This window comes from Scyliorhinus torazame, chromosome 2, assembly GCF_047496885.1.
Source record: "Scyliorhinus torazame isolate Kashiwa2021f chromosome 2, sScyTor2.1, whole genome shotgun sequence".
NCBI classification, from domain to species: Eukaryota; Metazoa; Chordata; class Chondrichthyes; order Carcharhiniformes; family Scyliorhinidae; genus Scyliorhinus; species Scyliorhinus torazame.
In genome coordinates, this window is record NC_092708.1 from 90,690,464 (window position 1) to 90,705,934 (window position 15,471).

Genomic DNA, 15,471 nt, shown 5'->3' on the forward strand with positions numbered 1-15,471 from the left:
ACATTTATTTGTAAGAAACAGCATTATATTTATTCACACCTTATTCTGTTCTTGCAGCTTTTATTTGTCATCACAACAGTTTTTTAATTTATGGATCGCTGGAACAGCCCACAATAAAAAACTGGACTCGTGTGACTCATATATCAGTGTTTTTTGGCCTGTTTCTCAATGTGGCCTTTGCTGCAAGTGGATACATAACGTTCACAGGCTATACACAAGGTAAGGTCACAGTTTGACTTAATTAAAAGTGCAAGGGTAGAACTTCTGCAGGAATTTCCCACTCTGTTGCCATAAATTTCAATATGCACTGGTTAAAAATAAACACAGAACAAAGAGCATAAATGGCCATTTATGCCATTCCTATTGGGTTTCCACCAATTTTCTAGCGAGGTGCCAGAGGAGATTGAGGGAACCCCTGCAGAAATTACTTGTGCAAAAAGTTGAAAATGATCATGATTTATTTTTGCATTTATGATTTTGGGTTAATGATCCAATATTGATAATGGCCCAACGGTCCAGTAGTAAATTAATATTTATTTCCTTTGTCTGCACACACTTGTAATGGAAAACAAAACTGTCCGATTGGCAATTTTTAAAAAAATAGAGGAAATGAAAGAAGTGAGTCAAATGGCTGACCTAAGGGGGTTGGAAAATAGATGAAGCCAATGAATTAGTCAGTGCCTCAAAACCCACTCAAGCTGCTGAAAATGCTGTACAATGTTGATAGACTTTTTAAAAATCTGAAATAGTGGTAAGGACATTGTGGTAGTATGTATTGGGGGTCAAGTGGGACTGGAAGCCCTAATGTCATTGGCTGACAGATCCCGGGTCCTGGTTGGCCGTTGACCTCAAGCTCCGCCCTGAAGGCGAAGTATAAGAAGCCGGTGTCTTCCCCCGCAGGCCAGTTTACTGTTGAGCTGCTGGGGAACAGACACGCTTAATAAAGCCTCATCGACTTCACTCTATTCGTCTCATGGAGTCTTTGTGCGCTACAATTTATTAAGCGTGCCTAAAAAGGACTATGGAGCTCAGGATCATTCCAGAATGCCTGAGGATCAGCCCCCACGCAGTGAATGCGGCAGCAGCCTTCAAACACTGGCAGACTTGCTTCGAAGCCTACATCAGGACGACCACCGGCCGAGTCTCAGACGAACAAAAACTGCAGGTCCTGCACTCGAGGGTGAGCACGGAGATTTTCACCCTCATTGAAGACACCGACGATTTCCAGACGGCGTTCACAGCACTGAGAAGTCTCTATGTTCGCCCAGTTAACCAAATCTACGCTCGCTACCAGCTCGCGACAAGGCGGCAAGCTCCCGGAGAATCGATGGACGAGTTCTACGCCGCGCTGCCGATTTTGGGACGAGCCTGCAGCTGCCCGTCGGTGAATGCAAACGAACACACGGACATGTTAATGCGCGACGCTTTTGTGGCAGGTATGCAATCCTCCCAAATCCGCCAAAGACTTCTAGAAAAAGAGTCGCTAGGACTCTCAGAGGCACGGGCCCTAGCAGCCTCCCTAGACGTGGCCGCGCGTAATACCAGCGCCTACGGCCCCGACCGCGCGGCAGGCCATTGGGCCCCGTACGTACCCGTCGCAGCAAACCCCCTACCCCCCCCCCCCCTGACACCCCACAGGCTTGCGCAGTCCAAACGCCGAGTCGCACCAGGGGCGCCCGCTGTTATTTCTGCGGCCAGGCGAAACACCCCCGACAGCGCTGTCCGGCCCGTGCAGTCATCTGCAAAAGCTGCGGGAAAAAGGGCCATTATGCGGTGGTGTGCCGATCCCGCGAGGTCGCCGCCGTCCCGGGGCCACAGGGAGCCCTACAAGCAATCTTTGCACCCCAACCCCCCAGCACGCCATGTGCGACCCGCAGGCGCAGCCGCTCTGGTTCCCGACCTAGCGCTCGCGGTCCTAGCGCTCGCAGTGAGGGAGCTCCGCGCGGTCCTAGCGCTCCCCAGACCCCCCAGCACACCATGTGCGACCCGCAGACGCCACCATTTTGGGTCCCGGCCACCACGAGGGGAGGGGGCGCCGTTGTGCGACACGCAGACGCCGCCATTTTGGGTCCCGACCACCACGAGGGGAGGAGGGGCGCCGCCATCTTGGACCGCCCCCGACCTGTACGACGCATGGGGGTGGCCATTTTGTCCACCCCCGCCGCCATCTTGTGACCCCCCAGCCACGTGCGATGTATGGGGGCGGCCATTTTGTCCATCCCCGACACCATCTTGGATGGCAACAAACTTAACGTCCTTCCCCAACTCTGTGCCCCCACCTTGCTGGGATTAGATTTCCAATGTAATCTACAGAGCCTTACGTTTAAATTCGGCGGCCCCATACCCCCACTCACTATCTGCGGCCTCGCTACCCTCAAGGTGCAACCCCCGTCCTTGTTTGCGAACCTCACCCCGGATTGCAAACCCGTCGCCACTAGGAGCAGACGGTACAGCGCCCAGGACCGGACCTTCATTCGGTCCGAAGTCCAGCGGCTACTAAAGGAGGGCATAATCCAGGCCAGCAATAGTCCCTGGAGAGCGCAGGTGGTAGTAGTGAAGACAGGGGAGAAACAAAGGATGGTCATTGACTATAGCCAGACCATCAACAGGTACACACAACTAGACGCGTACCCTCTCCCCCGCATATCCGACATGGTCAATCGGATTGCCCAGTATAAAGTCTTCTCCACCGTGGACCTCAAGTCCGCCTACCATCAGCTCCCCATCTGCCCAAGTGACCGCAAGTACACAGCCTTCGAGGCAGACGGGCGATTATACCATTTCCTACGGGACCCTTTTGGCGTCACAAACGGGGTCTCGGTCTTCCAACGGGAGATGGACCGGATGGTTGATCAACATGGGTTACGGGCCATGTTCCCATATCTTGACAATGTAACCATCTGCGGCCACGATCAGCAGGACCACGACGCCAACCTCCAAAAATTCCTCCAGACCGCCAAAGCCTTGAACCTCACGTACAACGAGGACAAGTGCGTTTTTAGCACCGACCGGCTAGCCATTCTGGGCTACATAGTACGCAATGGGATAATAGGCCCCGACCCCGAACGTATGCGCGCACTCATGGAATTTCCCCTCCCGCACTGCCCAAAAGCCCTGAAACGCTGCCTGGGGTTCTTTTCGTACTACGCCCAGTGGGTCCCCCAGTACGCAGACAAGGCCCGCCCCCTAATACAGACCACGACCTTCCCTCTGTCGACAGAGGCTTGCCAGGCCTTCAGCCGCATCAAAGCGGACATCGCAAAGGCCACGATGCGCGCCATCGACGAGTCCCTCCCCTTCCAGGTCGAGAGCGACGCCTCCGACGTAGCTCTAGCGGCCACCCTTAACCAAGCGGGCAGACCCGTGGCCTTTTTCTCCCGAACCCTCCACGCCTCAGAAATCCGCCACTCCTTAGTGGAAAAGGAAGCCCAAGCCATAGTGGAAGCTGTGCGACATTGGAGGCATTACCTGGCCGGCAGGAGATTCACTCTCCTCACTGACCAACGGTCGGTAGCTTTCATATTCGATAATGCACAGCGGGGCAAAATTAAAAATGACAAGATCTTAAGGTGGAGGATCGAGCTCTCCACCTTCAACTATGAGATCTTGTACCGGCCCGGAAAGCTGAATGAGCCGTCCGATGCCCTATCCCGCGGCACATGTGCCAACGCATAACCCTCCACGAGGACCTCTGCCACCCGGGGGTCACTCGGTTTTACCACTTCATCAAGTCCCGCAATCTCCCATACTCTTTAGAAGGGGTCCGTACAGTCACAAGGGACTGCCACATCTGCGCGGAATGCAAGCCGCATTTTTTCAGGCCAGATGGAGCGCACCTGATTAAGGCTTCCCGCCCCTTTGAACGCCTCAGTCTCGATTTCAAAGGGCCCCTCCCCTCCACCGACCGCAACGCATATTTTCTTAATGTAGTGGACGAATACTCCCGCTTCCCTTTTGCCATTCCCTGCTCCGACATGACCGCGGCCACAGTCATTAAAGCCCTGAACAGCATCTTCACACTGTTCGGTTACCCCGCATACGTCCACAGCGACAGGGGGTCCTCTTTCATGAGTGATGAGCTGCGCCAGTTCCTGCTCAGCAAGGGCATAGCCTCAAGCAGGACGAACAGCTACAACCCCCGGGGAAACGGGCAAGTAGAAAGGGAAAACGGCACGGTCTGGAAGGCCGTCCTACTGGCCCTACGGTCCAGGGATCTCCCAGTTTCACGGTGGCAGGAGGTCCTCCCGGACGCTCTCCATTCCATCCGGTCGTTATTATGTACAAGCACTAATCAAACGCCCCACGAGCGTCTCCATGTCTTCCCTAGGAGGTCCTCCTCTGGAACGTCGCTGCCGACCTGGCTTGCGGCCCCAGGACCCATCCTGCTCCGAAAGCATGTGCGGGCACATAAGGCGGACCCGTTGGTCGAAAGGGTTCACCTCCTCCACGCAAACCCCCAGTACGCCTACGTGGAGTACCCCGACGGCCGACAGGACATGGTCTCCCTGCGGGATCTGGTGCCCGCCGGCACCACGCACACCCCCCCGACACCATCAACCCAACCGCCCCCCTTCCTGCCACCGCCGCACCCCACGACCGCCCCCTTCCCAGGAGGATCAGTCCCCCTCCCCTTTGCACCGACAGCTGAAACCGTACGGCTCCTGGAGGCGACAACACTGGTACAAGCACCACCACCACCGCCGGGGCCGAGGCGATCGACACGGACGACCAGACCGCCCGACCGACTCGTGGCGTCGATGTAAAACAAAGATGGACTGTTCAAAGAACATTTTGTTTTTTTCCTATACCCTCTGTAAATAGTTGCAACAGGACGAAACTGTCCAATACTGTACTACCATGTGAATGTTCTATCCTCCCAGGACCAGCCCTGTAAACCCTTACCACCATACGAAGCATCACCCCGCCGGGTTCATTTTTGACAAGGGGTGAATGTGGTAGTATGTATTGGGGGTCATGTGGGACTGGAAGCCCTAATGTCATTGGCTGACAGATCCCGGGTCCTGGTTGGCCGTTGACCTCAAGCTCCGCCCTGAAGGCGAAGTATAAGAAGCCGGTGTCTTCCCCCGCAGGCCAGTTTACTGTTGAGCTGCTGGGGAACAGACACGCTTAATAAAGCCTCATCGACTTCACTCTATTCGTCTCATGGAGTCTTTGTGCGCTACAGACATGACATCCCAAATAAAATTAATGGATGAGAAGGAGAGGGAGGGGGATACTATTCAGAGATAATTTTTCCAAAAATGATTTACAGAAGGAAGGATAATTGGAAGACGGGATTGGGAAGGAAGAGGGAGATCAAAAAATCTTTGACAACCATTGTTGGTGCTGCATTATTTATTTGTTCATATTGTAGAGGTTTGTGCAATCGGAACTAGTTAACCCCTAGAATGCCAGTGCATACAGAGAAATCACTTCTATTCTGAGCCAAACAATTTTGTAAGTCTTCACATCATACACTGTGATTCTGAAACAAATCTTATTGAGCCACAGTGAAAATATTCAGATGAATTGTCTTCACCCTTCTTCCTTGGCTGGGATTTTTACAGTCCCACCTGTGGCAGGAATCATCATGGGCCGGATGGAAAATATCACAGACCAGCCCAAGGTTCATTGCCCTCCAATGGGAATTTCCAGCCCCGCAGAGCAAGACCAGGAAAGCATCTGTTGTGCGTTCTAATATGGTTGTGGAGGCTAATTGCACACCTGCATGGCTTTCCACAATGTGGGCCAGGGCGAATGTATGATTTTGTTGGGACCGCTGGTCTTTCACTTTTCCTTTTGTCCTTGGTTGCCTGTATTCTTTGCTGTTCGAAGCAAACAACGCCAACCCTTTTTTTAGAAAATATTTCATTCAAGGCATTTTCACTGATACTCTCAAAAAATCATAAGATCAGAACAACTCAATGAACTGTAATGTTCCTTGTATTGTTCTCCAAGATAGCCAAACGTCATAGTGTTTACAAAGAACATTAAACTATGTATTTAAAACAAAGCTAGTTTATTTTACACTACTTTAAATGGTTCGCACACTCTACTGAGTAACGGCTAACAAATTAATAGTATTGAATCTATGTTACTGTAATTTATTATCTCTCTAGTACAACCAACACTCTAACTCAACCTCGCACTATCCTTCACCATCAGCTTCTCCCAGAATGCTTAGAGACACAGCCTTTTATAAGACTACTCAGTGATGCCATCTAGCGTTGACATACATGAACATCATCTTGCTAACCCTTAACTCTCCTTAGATTATACATATCATTACATGAACAACCACATCCCACCACATCTCGCCTTCCCCATTTTAAACCCCCCAAATCCCCCAACCCTCTCCCCCCTTGCTGACCCCTCAATCCTCCTTCAAGAAATCGATAAACGGCTTTCATCTCCGGCTGAATCCCTCTGCCGACCCCCTCAGAGTGAACTTGACCTTCTCCAGCCTCAGGAACTTTGTCAGGTTGCTCACCCCACACTCCCACTTTTGGCTGCTCCGAGTCTCGCCACCCGAGCAAAATCTGTCTCCGGGCTATCAGGGAGGCAAAGGCCAATACATATGTCTCTCTCACCCCCAGACTGCCGGGTCTTCCAACATTCCAAATATCGCCACCTCTGGACTTGGCACCACCTCCATACCCAGCACCTCGGACATCACGTCTGCCAAAACACCCTCAGTCTTGGACACGCCCAGAGTATGTGGACGTGATTCATCGGCCCCCCCCCACATAGAGCCCACACTTATCCTCTACCCCCGCAAAGAACCTACTCATCCTCGCCACCGTTTTATGAGCCCTATGCATCACTTTAAACTAGATGAGACTTAACTTTGCAAATGACAAGGTCGTGTTCACACTCCGCAAGGCCTCTGCCCATGTGTCGGCCCCGACCTCTTCCTCACATTTACACTTAATGTCCCCCACCAGGGATCCCTCCCATTCCATCAACTCCTTATAAACATCTGACACCTCCCCCTCCCCTATTTTGTCCCTCGACAGTACCTTGTCCTGCAACTCCAGGGGTGGCGGCCCAGGAAAGGACACCACCTCTCTCCTTACAAAGTCCCGAACCTACAGGTACCTCGAGCCATTCCCATTCGGCAACTCATACACTTCCTGCAGGTCCTCCAGCCTGCAAATTTTCCCCCTATAAATAAGTCTCCGAAGCACTCAATCCTTGCCTACCACCACCCCCTGAGCCCCGCAACAGCTCCGCCGGCACAAACCTATGGTTATTACAGGTTGGCGCACACACATAGGCACCCTCCAACCCAAATGCTGCCTCCACTGCCCAACACCCTTAGGTCGACACCATCAATGGGCTTGCAGCGTACCTGGCTGGCGAGAACGGTAAAGGCGCCAACAACAAAGCCCTCAAACACATACCCCCTACACGATGCCGCTTCCAGCCGCCCCTACACCGACTCCTCCCCCACAGCCCATTTCCTTATTATAGCAATGTTCGCTGCCCAATAATAGTTCATCATGTCCGGCAACATCAGTCCAAGAGAGCGCGCCACACCTGCAGGGTCTTCCACGCCCACACAAACCCGGAGATCAGCCCATTGACTTTCCTTGGGAACAAAGATCGTGAGGTTCTGAAATACAAACAAAAACCTCAGCAGCGCCGTCATTTTCACTGTCTGCATCCGCCCAACCAATGTCAGCGGCAGCACATCCCACTTCTTAAAATCCGCCTACATCTGCTCCACCAGCTGAGCCAAGTTCAGTTTATGCAACAGTGCCCAGTTCCACGCCACCTGGATACCCAAGTACCTGAAACCCGCCCCACCACCTTAAACAGCAACTCCTCTAGTCTCCTTTCCTGCCATATGGCCTCAATCGGGCCTCGTTCTTCCCAATATTCTATTTGTATCCCAAAAAACGGCCACATTTCCCAGGATCTCCGTAATGCCCCCAATGCTGCCCACCAGGTCCTAAATATATAAAACAGGTCGTCCACATATAATTAGACCCTATGTTTGCCGCCACCCCTCCCGCCTTACTCAATCCCTCTCCAGTCCCTCAACACCCTAAGCACTATTGTCAGCGGCTCTATTGCCAAGGTGAAAAGCAATGGGGAGAGTGGGCAACTCTGCCTCGTCCCATGATGTAGCCCAAAGTACCACAAACTCACTTGGTTTGTCCGCACACCCGCAACTGGAGCCCTATACAACAACCACACCCAATCCACAAACCCCTGTCTGAACTGGAGCCGTCCCAACACCTCCAACAAATATGCTAACTCCACCCGATCAAAAGTCTTCTCCGCGCCAATAAAAAGATTTTCAAAAAGCCGTCTCCACGTCCATCACCACCACCACCTCCACCTCCTACTCCTCCGAAGGCATCATGATTACTTTGAGTAGCTTCAGCACATTCACCGACAACTGCCTTCCCTTCACAAAATTTTGTCTGATCCTCACTTATCACTGCCAGCACACAGTCCTCAATTCGCAATGCCAACACCTTCGCCAATAACTTGCCAACCACATTCAATAATGATATCCGGCGGTACGACCCACACTGTTCCAGGTCCTTATCCTTCTTCAAAATCAGGGAGATGGAAGCCTGCGACAATGTGGAGGGGAGTTCCCCCTCTCCCTCGTTTCATTGTATACCCTCACCAGTAGTTGCCCAGCTCTGCCCTAAACTTGTCATAAAACACTACTGGGAACACGACCACCCCCAGGACCTTCGCCTCTTGCATCGCACCCATACCTTCCATCACCTCCCTCAGCCCAATTGGGGCCCCCAGCCCCTGAATTGGTCCCTCTTCCACTTTGGGAAACTCCAACCCATCCAGCAACTGCTACAGGGGCTCCGACTTGTAGAGCTTCCGATAAAAGGCTTCGAACATCCCATTTACCCCCTCCGGGTTCATCACCATCTTACGCTTATCATCCCTAATTCTACCAATCTCCCTCGCCACCTCCTGCTTTCTCAGCTGATGGGCCAACATCCTACTCACCTTTTACCAACACTCATACACTGTCCCTCTGGCTCTACGCAGCTGCCCCACCGCCTTCCCCATAGAAACTAGTGCAAACTCCATCTGGATCCTCCACCTCTCCTTCAACAACCCTGCCTCAAGCACCTCCAAGTATCTCCTGTCCACCCTCAAAATCTCATCCGCCAGCCTTCCCTTCTCCTCCCGCTCCGCCTTCTCCTTGTGCGCTCGAATTGATAAAAATTCCACTTCGACTACAGCCCTGAGTTCCTCCTACAGCGTGGCGGCTGTGACCTTCTCCATGTCATTCAGCCCCACATAGCCCCGAATGGCAGCCTCACCCGCTCTCACACCTCCTCATCCACCAGCAACCCCACGCCCAGCCTCCGCTGCGGCCGTTGACCTCCCCCAAGCCACCCGCAAATCAACTCAATGGTCAGAAACCACAATCATCGAATACTCTGAGTCGGCCACCCTCGCAAGCAGAACCCTATCCATCCTATCCGGGGCAGCACGGTGGCACAGTGGTTAGCACTGCAGCCTCACGGCGCTGAGGTCCCAGGTTCGATCCCGGCTCTGGGTCACTGTCCGTGTGGAGATTGCACATTCTCCCCCCGTGTTTGCGTGGGTTTCGCCCCCACAACCCAAAAATGTGCAATCGAGGTGGATTGGCCACGCTAAATTGCCCCTTAATTGGAAAAAATTAATTGGGTACTTTAAATTTATTTTTTTTAAAGTCAATCCGGGAGTACATCCAGTGCACATGGGAGAAGTATGAAAACTCCTTCACCCTCGGCCTCCCAAACCTCCATGGGTCCATCCCTTCAATGTGCTCCATAAACCTCCTCAGCTCCCTTGCCACTGTCAACAGCCTCGATGACTTGGGACTCGACCTGTCCAAGCTCGGATCTATGACTGTATTAAAAACACCCCCCATAATCAACCAATGCGAGTCCAAGTCTTCCCCAACACCCACCTCATAAAATCCATTTCGTCCTACTCGGGGTATAAACATTTAGCAGAACCACTAGCATCCCCTGCAACTTCCCACTAACCACCACATGTCTCCCTCAGCCCCCAGATTGGTTACAATGCTCCCTACCTCGAACTCAACCCGCTCATTGACCAAGCCCCTCATCTTCATATCCAGCCCGAATGGAATATCTGCCCCACTCATCCCTTCCTCAGCCTCAGCTGGTCCCAATGTGCTCTCCTTCAAACTCTTCAGGTGCGTGAACACACGCGACCGTTTAACTGCCCCTTCAACCCCCTCATGTTTCACATGACCAGCCTGGTCAAGGGGCTCCCCACCCCCTTCCTCTGCCAATCAGCCATATCCCTTTTTGAGACAACCCCCAGTCCACGTCACGCTACCCTCCAGGCTTGCCCCCGGATGTCCACTGCCATCAATCCCTTCCCAACTGCACCACACCAACTATACTCATGTCAGCAACTCTTCCCGTCCTGTCCCCTCTGCCCTCAAATAAAAAAACAAACCTATCCCCCCCCACCCACGCCTTCCTCCTGGCAGCCCTTTACTTCCCTCCTGTTAGCTAGCCCGCCCAAATAGCATGGCGGACCCCACCCAAGGCCTCAAATCACCCCTCCTCCATCCAGTTCCCCTCCCCCGACCATCCTGACAGTCGTCCCCTGAAGAGTGACAAAAGACACACTCACCATCACTGCTCCCCCGCCAAGACGTGCCCCGGAATACCCACCCCAAACACTTTAAACAGCAAACAAACTCCTCAAAAGTTCAATGTCCTCACTATCCTCCCAGTCCATTCTCCTCATGAATTCTGTCATCTCCTCTGACGTGTCAAAATAAAGCTCCCGTTTTAGGAATGTCACCCACAGGCGGGCCGGGTACAGCACTCAAAGTTTCACCCCCTTTTCAAAGAGGGCGGTCTGAATCCGATGGAGCCTGGCCCTCCACTTTTCTAGCTCGGCCACCAGGTTCTGGTAGACCCACAGCTCACTCATAAGAACATAAGAACTAGGAGCAGGAGTAGGCCATCTGGCCCCTCGAGCCTGCTCCGCCATTCAATGAGATCATGGCTGATCTTTTGTGGACTCAGCGCCACTTTCCGGCCCGAACACCATAACCCTCAATCCCTTTATTCTTCAAAAAACTATCTATCTTTATCTTAAAAACATTTAATGAAGGAGCCTCAACTGCTTCACTGGGCAAGGAATTCTGTAGATTCACAACCCTTTGGGTGAAGAAGTTCCTCCTAAGCTCAGTCCTAAATCTACTTCCCCTTATTTTGAGGCTCTGCCCCCTAGTTCTGCTTTCACCTGCCAGTGGAAACAACCTGCCCACATCTATCCTATCTATTCCCTTCATAATTTTATACGTTTCTATAAGATCCCCCCGTATCCTTCTAAATTCCAACGAGTACAATCCCAGTCTACTCAACCTCTCCTCGTAATCCAATCCCTTCAGCTCTGGGATTAACCTAGCGAATCTCCTCTGCACACCCTCCAGCGCCAGTACGTCCTTTCTCAGGTAAGGAGACCAAAACTGAACACAATACTCCAGGTGTGGCCTCACTAACATCTTATACAATTGCAGCATAACCTCCCTAATCTTAAACTCCATCCCGCTAGCAATGAAGGACAAAATTCCATTTGCCTTCTTCATCACCTGCACTCGCACACCCAGGTCTCTCAGCACAGCGGCATGTTTTAATATTTTATCATTTAAATAATAATCCCTTTTGCTATTATTCCTACCAAAATGGATAACCTACATTTATCAACATTGTATTCCATCTGCCAGACCCTAGTCCATTCACTTAACCTATCCAAATCCCTCTGCAGACTTCTGGTATCCTCTGCACTTTTTGCTTTACCACTCATCTGAGTGTCATCTGCAAACTTGGACACATTGCCCTTGGTCCCCAATTCCAAATCATCTATGTAAATTGTGAACAATTGTGGGCCCAACACTGAACCCTGAGGGACACCACTAGCTACTGATTGCCAACCAGAGAAACACCCATTAATCCCCACTCTTTGCTTTCTATTAAGTAACCAATCCTCTATCCATGCTACGACTTTACCCTTAATGCCATGCGTCTTTATCTTATGCAGCAATCTTTTGTGTGGCACCTTGTCAAAGGCTTTCTGGAAATCCAGATATACCAATGCCCTCAAAAAATTCCACTAAATTAGTTAGGCACGACCTGCCCTTTATGAACCCATGCTGCGTCTGCCCAATGGGACAGTTTCCATCCAGATGCCTCGCTATTTCTTCCTTGATAGATTCCAGCATCTTCCCTACTACCGAAGTTAAGCTAACTGGCCTATAATTACCCGCTTTCTGCCTACCTCCTTTTTTAAACAGTGGTGTCACGTTTGCTAATTTCCAATCCGTCGGGACCACCCCAGAGTCTAGTGAATTTTGGTAAATTATCACTAGTGCATTTGCAATTTCCCTAGCCATCTTTTTTAGCACTCTGGGATGCATTCCATCAGGGCCAGGAGACTTGTCTACCTTTAGCCCCATTAGCTTGCCCATCACTACTTCCTTAGTGATAACAATCATCTCAAGGTTCTCAGCTGTCATAGCCTCATTTCCATCAGTCACTGGCATGTTATTTGTGTCTTCCACTCAGTTCCTCAGCCATTTCCTCATCTCCCATTATTAAATCTCCCTTCTCATCCTCTAAAGGACCAATATTTACCTTAGCCACTCTTTTTGGTTTTATATATTTGTAGAAACCTTTACTGTCTGTTTTTATATTCTGAGTAGGTTTACTCTCATAATCCATCTTACTCTTCTTTATAGCTTTTTTAGTAGCTTTCTGTTGCCCCCTAAAGAATTCCCAGTCCTCCAGTCTCCCACTAATCTTTGCCACTTTGTATGCTTTTTCCTTCAATTTGATACTCTCCCTTATTACCTTAGATATCCACGGTCGATTTTCCCTCTTTCTACCGTCCTTCCTTTTTGTTGGTATAAACCTTTGCTGAGCACTGTGAAAAATCGCTTGGAAGGTTCTCCACTGTTCCTCAACTGTTTCACCATAAAGTCTTTGCTCCCAGTCTACCTTAGCTAGCTCTTCTCTCATCCCATTGTAATCTCCTTTGTTTGAGCACAAAATACTAGTGTTTGATTTTACCTTCTCACGCTCCATCTGTATTTTAAATTCCACCATATTATGATCGCTCCTTCAGAGAGGATCCCTAACTATGAGATCATTAATCAATCCTGTCTCATTACACAGGACCAGATCTAGGACCGCTTGTTCCCTCGTAGGTTCCATTACATACTGTTCTAGGAAACTATCGCGGATACATTCTATAAACTCCTCCTCAAGGTTGCCTTGACCGACCTGGTTAAACCAATCGACATGTAGATTAAAATCCCCCATGGTAACTGCTGTACCATTTCTACATGCGTCAGTTATTTCTTTGTTTATTGTTTATTGCCTGCCCACCATAATGTTACTATTTGGTGGCCCATAGACTTTTTCGCCTTACTATTCCTGATTTCCACCCAAATGGATTCAACCTTATCCTCCATTGCACCGATGTCATCCCTTACTATTGCCCGGATGTCATCCTTAAATAACAGAGCTACACCACCTCCTTTCCCAACCACTCTGTCCTTCCGAATAGTTTGATACCCTTGGATATTTAACTCCCAGTCGTGACCACCCTTTAACCATGTTTCAGTAATGGCCACTAAATCATAGTCATTCACGATAATTTGCACCATCAACACATTTACCTTATTCCGAATACTACGAGCATTCAGGTAAAGTACACTTATGTTGGCTTTTATACCTCTGTTTTGAATCTTAACATCTTGATCAGTCACCTCTCCTAAAATATTTTTCCTCTTAACGTTTCTCCTAATTTTCCTTGTCTTTGAACCCATATCTTCATGTAACAACCTGCCGCGTCGCTTTCCATTTATGTTTTTACTTCCCATTTTATTCCTTTTAGTATTCCTGGTCCTATTCACTGAGCTCCCCTCAGTCACTGTACCTTGTACTGTTGCCCTTTTTGATTTTTGACTATGGCTTATCTGCCTTTCACTTTCCCCCTTACTGCCTTTTGTTTCTGCCCTTGTTTTACTACCTTCCGACTTCCTGCATCGTTTCCCATCCCCCTGCCATATTAGTTTAAACACTCCCCAACCGCTCTAGCAAATAGCCCCCCTAGGACATCAGTTCCAGTCCTGCCCAGGTGTAACCTGTCTAGTTTGTACAGGTCCCACCTCCCCGAGAACCGGTCCCAATGCCCCAGGAATCTGAAACTCTCCCCCTGACACCATCCCTTCAGCCATGTATTCATCCTATACCCTGTCATTTCTACTCTGACTAGCACGTGGCACCGGGAGTAATCCTGAGATCACTACCTTCGAATTCCGATTTCTTAACTTCCTTCCTAGCTCCCTGTATTCTGCTTTTAGGACCTCATCCCTTTTACCTATGTCGTTTGTACCGATATGTACCACGACCACTGGCTGTTCACCCTCCCCCTCCAGAATGTCCTGTACCCGCTCCGAGGCATCCTTGACCCTAGCACCAGGGAGGCAACATACCACCCTGGAGTCTCGTTTGCTGCCACAGAAACTCCTGTCTATTCCCCTGACAATTGAATCCCCGATAACTATTGCACTGTCACACTTATCTCCCCTCCCCTCTGCAGCAGAACCAACCGTGGTGCCACGAGTTTGGCTGTTGCTGTTTCCCCCTGAGAGGCCATTCCCCTCAACAGTATCCAAAGCGGTACATCTGTTCTGCAGGGGAATGACCACAGGTGATTCCTGCACTACCTGCCTCGCTCTCTTGCTCTGTCTGGTTCCCTTTCTGCCTGCGGAGCCTGAGCCTGCGGTGTGACCACCTCTCTATACGTACTATCCACGATGCTCTCCGACTCGCGGATGCTCTACAGTGTCTCCAGCCGCCGTTCCAGCTTTGCAACTCGAGTTTCCAGGAGTTGTAACTGGAGACACTTCCTGCACACATGCTGACCCTGGGAACTGGAACTGACCCCAGCCTGCCACATGGAGCAAGAGGAACAGACCATGTCTTGGAGCTGTCCTGCCATGAATTCTTCCTTTAAATTAAACCTTTAAAATTAAATTTAAGATGTTTTTGTGTCAGATTAAATCCAATCCCCGTGTACTATTTAATTAGCTTTATCCCTGAGTATTTATCTTGCTTGATTTTAGAACAAATTAAATAGTTATTTAATTGAAATTTAAAAAGTTATTTAAATCAACTTAAAAATAGTAATTTAAATCAACCCAAAATAGTTATTTAAGTGAGATTTAAGATTTAAGAAATATAATTCAAATCAACTTAAAAATAGTAATCTAAGTCAAATTTAAAAAAATAGTAATTCAAATCAACTTAAAAATAGTAACTTGAATCAAATTAAAACTAGTAACTCCACAAATATTCAAATTTAGCCCAGTCTGCCTTTCAGTCAATCAGGTCACAGTCTCTTGTGACGTCACTTTACCGGGTTTTTTTCAATTTTGCAGCT

General features: G+C 49.8%; 1 protein-coding gene across 3 annotated transcripts in view; it reads left to right on the forward strand.

The window, feature by feature from the left end:
- slc38a11 (solute carrier family 38 member 11) overlaps positions 1–15,471 on the forward strand; it is a 239,926-nt gene that overhangs the window by 190,967 nt on the left and 33,488 nt on the right. For all 3 annotated transcript variants that reach the window (XM_072474017.1, XM_072474034.1, XM_072474024.1), the window contains one exon: positions 58–219. In XM_072474017.1, coding sequence (XP_072330118.1) covers positions 58–219 — 162 coding nt within the window. The remainder of the gene's footprint in view (positions 1–57; positions 220–15,471) is intronic.